At 46.6% G+C, this 15,026-nt stretch overlaps 1 protein-coding gene across 7 annotated transcripts in view; it reads right to left on the bottom strand.

Annotated features, from left to right (window-relative positions):
• Positions 1-24: 24 nt before the first annotated feature.
• LOC115146910 (dynamin-1-like) overlaps positions 25-15,026 on the bottom strand; it is a 107,758-nt gene continuing 92,756 nt past the window's right edge. For 2 of the 7 annotated variants that reach the window (XM_065004776.1, XM_065004780.1), the window contains 7 exons: positions 11,433-11,542; positions 10,508-10,619; positions 10,194-10,208; positions 9,384-9,557; positions 8,842-9,083; positions 6,922-7,119; positions 25-2,922 (listed from right to left, as the gene is read on the bottom strand). In XM_065004776.1, coding sequence (XP_064860848.1) covers positions 2,892-2,922; positions 6,922-7,119; positions 8,842-9,083; positions 9,384-9,557; positions 10,194-10,208; positions 10,508-10,619; positions 11,433-11,542 — 882 coding nt within the window. In that variant the 3' untranslated portion in view covers positions 25-2,891. Of the gene's footprint in view, positions 2,923-5,651; positions 5,689-6,692; positions 6,726-6,921; positions 7,120-8,841; positions 9,084-9,383; positions 9,558-10,193; positions 10,209-10,507; positions 10,620-11,432; positions 11,543-15,026 lie in introns of all 7 variants that reach the window. The other 5 variants (XR_010459909.1, XR_010459910.1, XM_065004777.1 and 2 more) reach the window with 5 other exon arrangements.

Here is a 15,026-nt window from a genome sequence, read left to right as displayed (position 1 = left end):
AAAGACTCAGACCATTTTGGTAACAGTACGCTGACTTTTAATGTCTTGACAAAGCAGTCCTGTTGGACAGACACATTCCACCGACAGCAGTAAGATAAGATACAGGACAAAGTCGTCACAGCAGGACAGAATACAAATATTTACTCTGCCCCCCCCCTCCATTTCCTCTCCGGACAGAGACCGACAAGCGACAAATTATTCTACATACTACTAATCAAACACCCTGCCAATACTCAACATCCATAGCCAAGGATTTCATATAACATTATTCACTTATTTGTTTGTCTTTATTTTTGTCATGTTTCATTGTACACCACACTCAGTCATTTATTTGTAATAATGTAATATTCAGTATTCATACAATGTCAATTAACGTCTACACAAGTGGAACACCGTTTCAGACGATGCACCACACAGGATACATTACACAAGTAAGATATGTCCATGATAAAATGTACTCTTAATAATTAATTTCATAATAGCTTTATTTATTGGCTGTTGCTAAGACTCAAGGGTGTTGTGAAGAGGGGTAGGTTTGTATGAGGTGAGTACGATATGGATACTGAAACGGGTTTGTGGGTAGGTTAATGAGCCCATGTACTATTATTACCAACAGGGTCAAAAATACAACAAACTACAGAGTCCACTGGGGGAAAGGGGGGTCAACTCACATCTCTCAAACAGCAATGGAACGCATGAGTGACATGAGAGCGGGAGAGGTGCACTGTATAGGTAGGTGTGTGTGTGTATATAGGTTTCTGTATATAGACCATCACTGATTGGGTTGTTGGTGGTTTTAAACCTGACGTCTTCACTCACCCCCTTGACCACTGAGAAGAAAGGAAAAAGGAAAGAACAGAAAATGAAAAAAGTTGATAAGCCATGCCAAAATCAGTGTCCCCCGCCCCAACACTTATTACACGGTTCCAATGATAGTCAACACACGTTCTCCTGTTACCGTCACTGCTCTTTGTAAACACAGGGTCAAAAGAATCTCATCTTGGACTGGCAACACTTATAAATGGTCTTCCTGAAAACAACTTTCCTTGTGAGGAAAGGAGAAAGGATGCCATGTGACAGTATTGCCACGAACCGTTAGGGCCTTGTCTGTCTCCTTGCCTCCTCTCAGGCTGAGCATCTATTCTGAGTCTGGTGTGATTGGTGCACTCGTGGCAGGAGTACAGAGACTGAAGCACAGAGAGAAGCATGTCTTCAAATGTGCCTTAGGGAGCTGGTCGAGGAGGATTTTACACCGATCTACACCAGATCCACAGGAGGCTGCTGAGGGGAGGACGGCTCATAGTGAACAACGGAGCGAATGGAATGGCATCAAACCCATGGAAGCCATGTCCTTGCCCGTCCTCCCCAATTAAGGTGCCACCAACCTCCTGTGACCAGTTCACAGTCTGAACACCTGAACAATCGTTGTATCATTGCAGACACAGCAATACATCATCATCATGGTTATCACATCACATAAGAATGGGCCTTCACAGTGACGCAAGGCCTGGTGGCTACTGAAGGTAGAACATGGACACAGATGCAGAACGTTCCACATGTTCTCCTCACTCTCAGTCCTACTGAAGAGGAGGAAGAGATATTTTGTTTTTCTATCCATGAACAGGAATGGTATGGCCACTCCGAGAGGGCGGGGTTCGTGTTTATTTATTTCCTCTCTCTTGCTCCCCCCTCCACCCTTACTTTGAGGGAGGCTGTTGTGAAGAGCTGCTGAGATCTCTGATTGGTGTGTGAAGGGTAGTGTGGATTCACATGTAGGGGCTGAGTGGTGGAAAGGGGGGAGTGTTAGAGAAGAGATGGGTGTCAGGGGGTCCCAAGGGGCAAAAAAGGGGTCTTCTAGGAGTCAAAAGGAGGCAGGGGGCTCTCGGGTGAGAGGGCCCACCCTTGCTTGGACCGCTATTCAATAAAAAGAGTCAAGTAGAAACAGATAGGAAAGAGGACATAATGAAGCCAGATTAAGTGAAGGATGAACAAGTGAATGAAACATAACGAGAGAAAATGTCCCCAAACTCAGAGGCGAGGAAACACTGTCGTGATGTTAGATATAATAGGACACGTGAATCAGTGTATCATAAATAATACATAGAAATCACAGAGATAGATACCACATTGTGACACATGAGTCAGTACCATGAATGTATATATTTTCTCTTTGGGTGTTTTTCCGACTAAAAGGGCCCTTGCCCATTTATGTCAGGTTTGTCCGAGCCTGTGACTTTAGGGACCAGTATGGATCATGATGATCATAGCAGAAGACAACAAAAAGAAAGCTGTTGTTCAGATGCAGTTATCCCTTCTGATCCACTCCACTTTCCTAGATAGATGGATAATGCATCTACTCCCGAGAGAGATTCAACACACAGAATAACATGTCAACCAGAACAAAAAAAGATCATTATCAATATCCCAAATGATCAGAGAAAAAAATATCATTCAGATATGAGAGGAAGAAAGAAAGTCAGCAACCAGAAATAGCCATCTGAAGGGGAAGGTGAGAAAGAACAAATATTTCAGCATAGCGTTCCTTAACCCTCTCGTCCATATTTGCTGAATCCACCCACGCATCCACTGCCCTGTCCGTTTAAGTGTGTGACTATTTACACATGTAAGTGTGTGTGTCTGAGTGTGTTTCGAAGTCTTATCTACAATGGCCCTTAATATACAGTGGAGGGTGAATGCATTTCTCTGTATTCGGGGTATACAATGTGTCTGTCTGTCTGTGGGTTTGTGCGTGTGTGACGTGACTGTGTCATCTAGTAGAGAAGGGAGAGGAGAAAGAAGGGTCAGGTCTAGGTAAGGAAGGTTGCTCTGCAGTCCTTGGTCTCTCTGCCGTGGGGTAGGTGGTGAGTCGGAGGGGAAGGGGGCTCAGTAGTCTAGTGGGTTGGTGAGGGCGGGGGTCTTCGGCTGCCAAGAGGACCATGGATACACACATAGACGGACAGACAGAAACACAGGGACAGAGGGACACAGATATAAGTGAAGACAGGGATGAGTTAGGATTGTCACTCTGGCTGGGTGTCTCCCCCTTACGCACAAGCGGTATAACTCAACGCCACTCTTAACATACTACTACGCACGCACGCACACACACACACACACACACACACACACACACACACACACACACACACACACACACACACACACACACACATATGTATGGGACAATGTGGGAGAATACAGTCAGACATAACAGCTAACACACTAAAACACATAATTCCTGCAGATTTAATGAATCTTGGAATATACTGCATAGAGTATATAGACTCAACAAAAATATAAATGCAAAATGTAAAGTGTTGGTCCCATGTTCCATGAGCTGAAATAAAAGATCCCAGAAATGTTCCATATGTACAAAAAGCTTTTCTCTCAAATTTTGTGCATAAATTTGTTACTTCTCTGTTAGTGAGCATTTCTCCTTGCCAAGATAATCCATCCACCTAACAGGTGTGGCAAATCAAGAATCTGATTAAACAGCATGATCATTACACAGGTGCACCTTGTGCTGGGGACAACAAAAGGCCACTCGAAAATGTGCAGTTTTGTCACACAACACAATGCCAGAGATGTCTCACGTTTTGAGGGAACGTGCAACTGGCATGCTGACTGCAGAAATGTCCACCGGAGCTGTTGCCAGAGAATTAAATATACATTTCTATACCATAAGCCGCCTCCAACCGCAGACCACGTGTAACCATGCCAGCCCAGGACCTCATCATCCGGCTTCTTCACCTGTGGTATGGTCCAGCCACCCAGACAGCTGATGAAACTGTGGTTTTGCACAACCGTAGAATTTCTGCACTAACTGTCAGAAGCCATCTCAGGGAAGCTCATCTACGTACTCGTCGTCCTCACCAGGGTCTTGACCTGATTGTAGTTCGGCGTCGTAACCGACTTCAGTGAACAAATGCTCACCTTTGATGGCCACTGGCATGCTGGAGAAGTGTGATCTTCACGGATGAATCCCAGTTTCCACTGTACTGGGCAGATGGAAGACAGTGTGTATGGCGTTGTGTATGCGAACGGTTTGCTGATGTCAACATTGTGCCCCGTGCTGGTAGTGGGGTTAAGCGAACACAATTTGATTTTATAGATGGCAATTTGAATGAACATAGGTGCTGTGACGAGATCCTGAGGCCCATTGTTGTGCCATTCATCCACCGCCCAATGTTTCAGCATGATAATGCACAGCCTCATGTCGCAAGGATCCCAGTTCTTCCATGACCTGCATACTCACCAGACATGTCACCCATTGAGCATGTTTGGGATGCTCTGGATCAAGACAGCGTGTGTAAGACAGCGTGTTCCAGTTCCCACCAATATCAAGCGACTTCGCACAGCCATTGAAGAGGAGTGGGACAACATTCCACAGGCCACAATCAACAGCCTGGTCAACTCTATGTGAACGAGATGTTGCACAGCATGAGGCAAATCCTGGTCACCAGATACCGACTGGTTTTCTGATCCACACCCCTACCTTTTTTACCTTAATTAGGTTATCTGTGACCAAAAGATGCATATCTGTATTCCCAGTCATCTGAAATACATTTATGGCCTAATAAAATTATTTCAATTGACTGATATCCTTATATGAATTGTAACTCAGTAAAATCTTTGAAATTGTTGCACTTTGCGTTTATATTTTTGTTCAGTGTACATAGTTTCCATTGGTGACAGGCAGTTGTTTTGGTGCCCAGAAGAGGGCAGTATAGCTCCACTATATTATCCTCCATAATATTCTCCTCTGTCAACCCAATCAGCATGCAAAACGTGAGCAACAGAGGGTTGCATTTCACCCATCGAGCTGTGTGATAGCTGCTACAAAGGGTACTTAACACGTGTATAATCTCCATAGTAGTTCTGCCATGATCATCAAGTCTATGCTATCTTTACTGCACTATCAAAAGAGGGGCTAGTTAGCATAAATGCTAAAAAAGTAGATTTCAACTATAGGAGGCAGGGTAAATGATGACCGCCAGAATAGCTAGTCGGATAGACGTTAGACTAGACATAACATACCCTTTACAAATCACTATTACCACCCACAGTATAGCCTTTCTCTGACAGCATCCCTAAGCTCTATTGAATACTATGTTGACATTTAGACAGGATAAATACAGCACAGCAATGTGTCACGCCACCAAACAATCAGAGACAGGACTGGGGACGGGGTGAGATGTCATGAGCCCACACTGACACAAACCCGTGGCCTTTGACTTCTGACCCCTAACGAGCAGCTCCGGTCAGGTGTGTGCGTGCACGTGTGTGTATATGCATGTGTGTGTGTGTGTGTGTATGTGTGAGTGTGTGTGTGTCTGAGTGTGTGTATGCACGTGCGTATCTAGAGGTGTCCTCTGACTTTTTTCATCGACACAAACCTCTCCCAAACTAGAAAAAGAAACTTGACTTCAGCAGACAATAACAAAACCAACAAGTGACACAAACGATCTGTGTGTGTGTGCTTGTGTGTGCTTGTGTGTGCTTGTCCATGCAATGTTAAAAGAGGCATTAGGGAAATGCTCTGAAAGAAAAGGAGAGCGTGATGGGCATGCAGTGAGGTGACGGTATCTAAGAGAAAGCAGCACGAGGAAGAGGAGGATGAAGATGATGACAGTGATTAGTACCAAACGTACCAGAAGCGTTAGTCCTCATTGGTCACTGATAGTGATTCTGAAAGAGGAACCATAGTCAACGGTGGGATAGAGGTGTGGTGAAGGAGATGGACAGGAAGAGGAATGCAAACAAACACATACAGGTTACAGTGCAGGAGAGACCCACGTCACATGACAAGGCTCTGCTCTCCCCATGGACCAATCAGATTTGGAGCATTATTTGAAAGTTATCTGGGGTGATTTGTTTTAACACGGCTGCTTGAGGGTTATTTAGACGTTTGAAGGTGTGTGTGAGCAAGAGCAGTGTCAGGCAATGTGTGTGTCTCCCGAAGTAAGGCAAGCTGCTGCCCTGACCGTGAGTTCACATCAGATCAGTACAGTGTCCATTAGCTCACAACCACAGGCAAGCACAAGGCAAACGTTAGCAGTGCGGAGGCAGTTTAACAGAGAACGAAAATTAAAAACGCTCGCTCTCATTCTCTCTCTCATCCTGCCCTCTCTTTCTCTCTCTGTTTATTTCCAACATGGAGATAGGATAGATAAGAGACACCATTCCTAAACTATAAAGACCAAGGTTGGGAGAGGGGGATATAGGATAGTTCTCTAGTACAAAACTATATTCTAGCAAAGGACTCAACCACAGAGGAGGCCACTAGACTACTAGTGAGGGGCTACTGGTGAGGGCTAGGGGAATGATAAGAACATGTGGCCTTAAGTCAAGGCACAGCTGTACCACTAATAGTAAATGGAATTAAAGTCGTTAGTTCCTGGGAGGTTCTAGTAGTGTGTAGGAAATGTAAGTCAGTAGCACCTGAAACCTTCTTGGCAGTTAGCAATGTAAATCAGTACAACAACCTAAGTCAGAGATATGTGAGGTGTGTGTGTGGCGATGTTTTACTACAGGAGCTAGGCTTCTGGAAGGGTCCATCTATGACATGTCTCTCATCCATCCTACCTCTGCCTCCCATCTGTTCTCTAGCTTTCAGCACCCTCTGAACCCGACCTTCTCTGTCTATCTGGCTCTGTCCTCTATCACACCAAGATCTCTCCCCTCTCATTTACCTCCATCCATCCTCCTGGCGTCTTCACATCCCCCTTAGCAACAGAGAGTATTGACACTTCAGCTTAGATGTGATTTCATCATCATCACCATCACCACTCTTATAGTATATCACTTACGCAACCTCATTGGCTTGTCTGTCTCCCTGTAGGACCTAGTGTAGTGTCACACGTTGATAGGCTTGGGGACTTTTTGCGTTGAGATGTAACGTTTGGGTTTGGTTTCACTCACCTGGGCACACCGGGGGGTGCGCGGTTAGGCCGGGAGGGGATTGATGGGGGGGGCCCACCGAAAGGGTCCGGGGAGGCCCCTGGGCGAGAGGGGACAGGGGGGCCAGGAGGGAGTCCAGGGGCTGAGCCACGGGAGACAGGGCGACCAGGGGGACCTGGGGGAGCCCTTCTGTTCGGAGTGGGACTGCTGGCTGGGGACCTGAGGGAGGGAGGGGGAGAGAGAGAGAGGCTGAGTGCTTCGACAGGCAGTTCTCTTTCACACCAGCAGGGGAGGCCACAACATCAGTCTTACTCCCCTCATCCTTTACTCCCCACTCTCTTCTAATTCCCTTATTACCCCTCTCCTTCCATTCATACATTTTACTCAGAGCTGTTGTCCTCCTTCCATCCATACATTTTACTCAGAGCTGTTGTCCTCCTTCCATCCATACATTTTACTCAGAGCTGTTGTCCTCCTTCCATCCATACCTTTTACTCAGAGCTGTTGTCCTCCTTCTATCCATACATTTTACTCAGAGCTGTTGTCCTCCTTCCATCCATACCTTTTACTCAGAGCTGTTGTCCTCCTTCCATCCATACCTTTTACTCAGAGCTGTTGTCCTCCTTCAATCCATAACTTTTACTCAGAGCTGTTGTCCTCCTTCCTCCATACCTTTTACTCAGAGCTGTTGTCCTCCTTCCATCCATACCTTTTACTCATAGCTGTTGTCCTCCTTCCTCCATACCTTTTACTCAGAGCTGTTGTCCTCCTTCCATCCATACCTTTTACTCAGAGCTGTTGTCCTCCTTCCTCCATACCTTTTACTCAGAGCTGTTGTCCTCCTTCCATCCATACCTTTTACTCAGAGCTGTTGTCCTCCTTCCATCCATACCTTTTACTCAGAGCTGTTGTCCTCCTTCCATCCATACCTTTTACTCAGAGCTGTTGTCCTCCATCCATCCATACCTTTTACTCAGAGCTGTTGTCCTCCTTCCATCCATACCTTTTACTCAGAGCTGTTGTCCTCCTTCTATCCATACCTTTTACTCAGAGCTGTTGTCCTCCTTCCATCCATACCTTTTACTCAGAGCTGTTGTCCTCCTTCCATCCATACCTTTTACTCAGAGCTGTTGTCCTCCTTCTATCCATACCTTTTACTCAGAGCTGTTGTCCTCCTTCCTCCATACCTTTTACTCAGAGCTGTTGTCCTCCTTCCTCCATACCTTTTACTCAGAGCTGTTGTCCTCCATCCATCCATACCTTTTACTCATAGCTGTTGTCCTCCTTCCTCCATACCTTTTACTCAGAGCTGTTGTCCTCCTTCTATCCATACCTTTTACTCAGAGCTGTTGTCCTCCTTCTATCCATACCTTTTACTCAGAGCTGTTGTCCTCCTTCCATCCATACCTTTTACTCAGAGCTGTTGTCCTCCTTCCTCCATACCTTTTACTCAGAGCTGTTGTCCTCCTTCCATCCATACCTTTTACTCAGAGCTGTTGTCCTCCATCCTCCATACCTTTTACTCAGAGCTGTTGTCCTCCATCCTCCATACCTTTTACTCAGAGCTGTTGTCCTCCTTCCTCCATACCTTTTACTCATAGCTGTTGTCCTCCTTCCTCCATACCTTTTACTCAGAGCTGTTGTCCTCGTTCTATCCATACCTTTTACTCAGAGCTGTTGTCCTCCTTCCTCCATACCTTTTACTCAGAGCTGTTGTCCTCCTTCTATCCATACCTTTTACTCAGAGCTGTTGTCCTCCTTCTATCCATACCTTTTACTCAGAGCTGTTGTCCTCCTTCCATCCATACCTTTTACTCAGAGCTGTTGTCCTCCTTCTATCCCCTCCTTCCTCTTCCTTCCCACATCCATCCACACCATCACCCATATAATTGTCCCTCATTCCCTTCCTCTCGTTTCCTCCCTCTCTCCCTCCATTCGTACCTGCCCCCAGAGTTGTTTCCCCCTGGCCTCAGCCAGGAGTCGTCTACAGGCGGCGGCATGGCGGTGGTGACAGTGGTAGTGCTGATGTCTCCGATGATGTTTAGGGCCTCCCTCAGGGCATGGTACATGCGGAGCATCTCGTCGCGGTGATGGGCCTGCTCCTGGGACTCCTCCATCAGGCTGTTCTGGTCCCCAGAGTGGTACAGGTTGGCCAGCAGCTCCGCGTTGATGAACTCCTTGGTCTGTGTGGAGGAGGGGGAAGAGAGAGGGCGGGTAAAGGTGAGGAATGGGGGGAGTTGGAGAGTTGGAGATGTACGTTTTTCTTTACAACAATAACCTAGGAAAAAGTGGCTGTGGAGGTTTTTCTTCCTCCCTTGCACTTAATTGACCCATTCTTGTCACTGATTGGTTAGAGATTTCACAGGCCAGCTGGTTTTCAAAGTCTAAACCAACCAGACACAGATTCAAAGACAAGGATGAGAATCCTCTGGCCCTACAGAAGATTACGACACCATAAGCGAAAGCGACCAATGGGGACTCACGTTGTTGATCATGAGGTACATGATGGTCTTGGGCATGAGGTCCCTGATGGTCTTGTTGACAATGGCCATGTAGGAGTCCACCAGGTTGCGGATGGTCTCCACCTGCCTCTCCAGCTGGGGGTCTATAGAGTGCATGAAGTTATCTGAGCCGTTCTCTCCGTCTCCACTTTCACTCTGCTGGAGGACAAGGCCAGGGAGGGGGGTTGGAGGATGAGAAGAGGGGTACAGAGGACAGGTAGAGGGAAGGAGAGGGATGGGGAGAGGGAGAAGGAGAAAGAGAGAAATATGTGAATGAGAGTTGAGAAAGAGAACAATGGAGACAAGTGATCGCTCTAATCACACAACGTATTGAAATAATCCTCAATATCACACATCATTAATTACATCTACTATATAGTCCTGAACTGGCGCTAAAGAGAAACACACACACACTACTGGTGCTAGCTCACCATGCGGCTGCTTTCAGACGAGAGCCATTGGAGACAACGTGTCTCCTTCTGAACCACTTTCCCTTAGCTCACGCCCCAATGATAATTCCTTCATTTGCTTAGCCTATTCCAATCAGACGGTTGTATAATACAGCTATGGCAGAACCCTGATGAGAGCGACATTTGAACTTCCTGGTTTGGTGCGAATGATGAATGACTGGGCCGTTGATTAGAAACAGCACCAATGAGGCGAGACAAAAAAGGAGACTGTGCCTGTATAAATCTTTAGGGCCAATCAGAGTTCAGTATCAAATTCAATTGCCAACGCTAGCTTGAGCATAGGTGGAGAGTTGGAATAGATATCACGACACAAAGCACATACCTTGCCCTCCTTTTCCTATAGGGTCCAACAGCAATGAAGGACATATTGAGGAAAAGAATGACGGAGGGAGAGAAAGAGAGAGAGAGAAAGAGAGATGGTGTTAGACGTTAGATGACTGGCGCCACTAGTACTGTGAGAGCAAACCACCATCACAATCAGCAAAACTGTATGTTTTGGACCGGCAGAGTTACTGACGGAAATGTACAGGTTTGTGTGTGTGTGTGTGTGTGTGTGTGTGTGTGTGTGTGTGTGTGTGTGTGTGTGTGTGTGTGTGTGTGTGTGTGTGTGTGTGTGTGTGTGTGTGTGTGTGGTACCGTGACGCGTTCTGGATACACCCCGGCTCTAAGGAAGGAGGCCTTCCACCCATCTATGTCGTCCTGAGTCTCGCAGGCCAACTCCAGCTGACGGTAGTCCTTATACACATTCCTGTGGACACAAAGGGGAGAGTCCGAGTGTGTGTGTGTGTGTGTGTGTGTGTGTGCGTGCGTGCGTGCGTGCGTGCGTGCGTGAATAAACAAAACAAACAAGACAAAAAAAACAAAAGAATGACAAAAACTGAACAACTAAAAGTGTCTTCATAGGGTGTTAGGCCACCTCGCCATAGATTCCACACGTGTCTGGAACTCTATTGGAGAGACGGAACACCATTCTTCCACAGGAAATTCTATAATTGGGTGTTTTGTTGATGGTGGTGGAAAACGCTGTCTCAGGCACCGCTTTAGAATCTCCCATAAGTGTTCAATGTGGTTTACATTGTTTTCATGCTCATCAAACCATTCAGTGACCACTCGTGCCCTGTTGATGGGGGCATTGTCATGCTATGGGGGCATAGCCATGGTAGCCGAAATAATGACCTGCCCAGCATTTTTATACATGACCCTAAGCATGATGGGATGTTAATTGCTTAACTAACTCAGGAACCACACCTGTTTGAAAGCACCTGCTTTCAAACCTCATTTACCTCATTTACTCAAGGGTTTCCCTTATTTTGGCAGTTACCTGTACATTCTTGTGGGAGTGAGTGGGACATGTCACAGTACTGAGCAACCCTACATGGCAAGGAGTTTGCATGCCTGCGTGCTTGTGTGGGTGCTTGCCTTTATGGAACAGTGAATGTGTGTGGTCAGTGTGTGTGGAGAGCTGTTTTGTGTAGATTCAGCTATATTACTTTACTTTTTGAGGTCTGAAAAGATTTGACAAACTATAATTTATGATTGAAATGTCCACCTAAGAACTGACCTTTGCTCAGTGTTGAACAGGGCGAAGATCTGCTTGCTCGACATGAAGCTCTTCTCCACATCCCTCAGCCTCAGGTTGTCCACCTGGAGCATGTACTTCTTCTCTTTCTCCTGCAGGGGGCAGAGTCAACAATACACAGGTTAGAGAAAGTACAGCATGAACCCAAAAAGACAGAGAGAGAGAGAGAGAGAGAGAGAGAGAGAGAGAGAGAGAGAGAGAGAGAGAGAGAGAGAGAGAGAGAGAGAGAGAGAGAGACAGAAAGACTGTCAGACAGAAATAAAGAAAGACAGGCAAAGAGCGAGAGAGGCTGATTAAATGAATGACAGAGAGAGAGGGAGAGGGATACATATACAGAGGGAGAGAGGGAGGGGTGGAAAAGAGGCCCAGCAAAGTGCCTGGTTGTGATTAAAGCAGTGTAACTGTAAGTATCACAGAAGAGAGAGGGGGGCAGGCGAGCCGTACAGCACACAGCCTTCACCACAGCAGAAAGGAGGTAGGGCGAGAGAGGAGCTAGACTTTCCTTGACTACACGAGGGAGAGAGAGAGAGAGAGAGAGAGAGAGATAGCCCAAAGCTCAGAAAGCCAGTCGAAAGAGACCCAGAATCCGGGGATGTGATCCACAGAAGTGAATCCAGGGTTAAGAACCAGACCTGGGCATATGGGCAAAGTATCACACACCCTGTGGTCACACGCCACTGAGCTTCACAACCCACTGTTACTAAAAGGAGCCATTCCAACCAGTGTGTGTGTGTGTGTGTGTGTGTGTGTGTGCGTGCGTGCGTGCGTGCGTGCGTGCGTGCGTGCGTGCGTGCGTGTGTGTGTGTTTTTGGTTTTACTATCCTTGTGGGGACTAAAAGTCCTCATAAGGATAGTAAAACAAAGAACATTTGTACAAGTGGGGACATTTCGCTGGTCCCCACAAGGAAAAAAAGTTATTTTAGGCTTAGGGGTTAAGTGTAGGGTTCGGGTTACAATTAGGGTTTGGGGTTAAGATTAGGGTTCGGTTAAGGGTTTAGGAAAATGTGGATTTTGAATGTGTGTGTGTGTGTGTGTGTGTGTGTGTGTGTGTGTGTGTGTGTGTGTGTGTGTGTGTGTGTGTGTGTGTGTGTGTGTGTGTGTGTGTGTGTGTGTGTGTGTGTGTGTGTGTGTGGCCATATACATTTACATTACATTTAAGTCATTTAGCAGACGCTCTTATCCAGAGCGACTTACAAATTGGTGCATTCACCTTATGACATCCAGTGGAGCAGCCACTTTACAATAGTGCATCTAAGGGGGGGGGGGGGGTGAGAAGGATTACTTTATCCTATCCTAGGTATTCCTTAAAGAGGTGGGGTTTCAGGTGTCTCCGGAAGGTGGTGATTGACTCCGCTGTCCTGGCGTCGTGAGGGAGTTTGTTCCACCATTGGGGGGCCAGAATGACTGTACAACATACTATTTTTTGTCAGAAAACAGTTGAATGGAAAAAACAGAAAAATGTTGAACTGAACTAGATTTAACTGAGTTACAGTTCATATAAGGCAATCAGTCACTTGAAATTATTTAATTAGGCCCTAATTTATGGATTTAACATGACTGGGAATACAGATGCATTTATTGGTCACAGATAACTTAAGGTAAAAAAGGTAGGGGTGTGGATCAGAAAACCCGTCAGTATCTGGTGACCAGGATTTGCCTCGTGCTGCACAACATCTCATTCACATAGAGTTGACCAGGCTGTTGATTGTGGCCTGTGGAATGTTGTCCCACTCCTCTTCAATGGCTGTGCGAAGTCGCTTGATATTGGTGGGAACTGGAACACGCTGTCTTACACGTTGATCCAGAGCATCCCAAACATGCTCAATGGGTGACATGTCATGTGAGTATGCAGGTCATGGAAGAACTGGGACATTTTCAGCTTCCAGGAATTGTGTACAGATCCTTGTGTACAGATGTGTACAGATGTACATTATCATACTGAAACATGAGGTGATGGTGGCAGATGAATGGCACAACAATGGGCCTCAGGATCTCGTCACAATATCTCTGTGCATCTGTCTACCATCTGCCCGGTACAGTTAAAACCAGGATGAATCCGTGAAGAGCACACTTCTCCAGCGTGCCAGTGGCCATCGAAGGTGAGCATTTGCCCACAGACATCTGTGGCATTGTGGGATGTGATAAAACAGCACATTTTAGTGGCCTTTTATTGTACCCAGCCCAGTAATGATCATTTAATCATCTTCTTGATATGCCACACCTGTCAGGTGGATGGATTATCTTGGCAAAGGAGAAATGCTCACTAACAGAGATGTAAACAAATTTGTGCACAGAATTTGGGAGAAATAATTTTGTGTGTGTATGGAACATTTCTGGGAATATTATTTCAGCTCATGAAATATGAGACCAACACTTTACATTTTGCATTTATATTTTTGTTTGGTGTAGAACATGACAACACGTGAGTCAGTCTCCACATAGTTACTCTTTTCTATGCTCTACCCCAAAACGCACAAACTCCCCTATGACTACGGTAAAGCACAGTTTCTCTTCAACTTTAGAAAAATGTGTCCAACCACGGCCCTTCCCTTCCTAGCTCTGCCCAGCCCATTCCCTGTACATACACCATAACCAACCTCCCCTCATCAAAAGGGTTCAGACCTGCACAGTCAAACGGTCAGAGCCCCCTAAGGACGGACACACACACACACACACATACACACCGCTGTGGAGTGACACTTAACAGGCCAAGTTTGTGTGCCCAGGTGTCCACTACCGGAGACTAAACACGCGGTTACCAGGGACACAGAGGGTGACGTCACCACACTAAACAAGTCCCAGTCCTCCCTCGACTCTCTCATCCCAGGGAGGGAGCGGCCTTTCACTGACTCACACATTTTCCTTTCCCCTGGCCAGCGCAACAGAAAAATGAAACAAGGGAAAAGTGAGGAGAGGGAAGGAGGTATGAAGAGAGGGAGGGAGAGAGAGAGAGAGAGAGAGAGAGAGAGAGAGAGAGAGAGAGAGAGACAGACAGACAGACAGACAGACAGACAGACAGACAGACAGACAGACAGACAGACAGACAGACAGAGACAGACAGACAGACAGACAGACAGACAGACAGACAGACAGACAGAGAGAGAGAGAGAGAGAGAGAGAGAGAGAGAGAGAGAGAGAGAATAAAGAGGGTGAAACAGAGGGACAAACTGGAGAGGAGGGGGGTAAGAGAGATAGACCAGAGAGATGGAGGAGTGTGAGGAGAAGAGGAGGAGCCAGAGTGACATAGAGAGGGCACTAAGCCATGGATGGCCCCATAGACACAGACTAATACACTGCACTCTGAGGGTTCACTGTGCACTTTATCACTCAGACAGACTGCTATAACACACACACACACGGATTGTGTATGAAAGTCATCAGGAGGTGTGTGTAGGGGCAGACCTAGAACTCCCCCTCTCCTTCCCCTCCCCTCCCTCCATCTCCCAGTAGAGACTGGGGGAGACTGCAGACAGACTGAGTGATTCTCCATATGTTCCTATAAAACCAGCAACGTCAGCCCGGCAGCATGGGACACACTAAAGGTCAGACAAACACACCACACACACACACACACTA

This window comes from Oncorhynchus nerka, linkage group LG19 (assembly GCF_034236695.1).
Source record: "Oncorhynchus nerka isolate Pitt River linkage group LG19, Oner_Uvic_2.0, whole genome shotgun sequence".
In the NCBI taxonomy this organism is placed as follows: domain Eukaryota; kingdom Metazoa; phylum Chordata; class Actinopteri; order Salmoniformes; family Salmonidae; genus Oncorhynchus; species Oncorhynchus nerka.
Note: the sequence above shows the minus strand (reverse complement) of the source record. Positions and strands in the feature narration are given on the sequence as shown.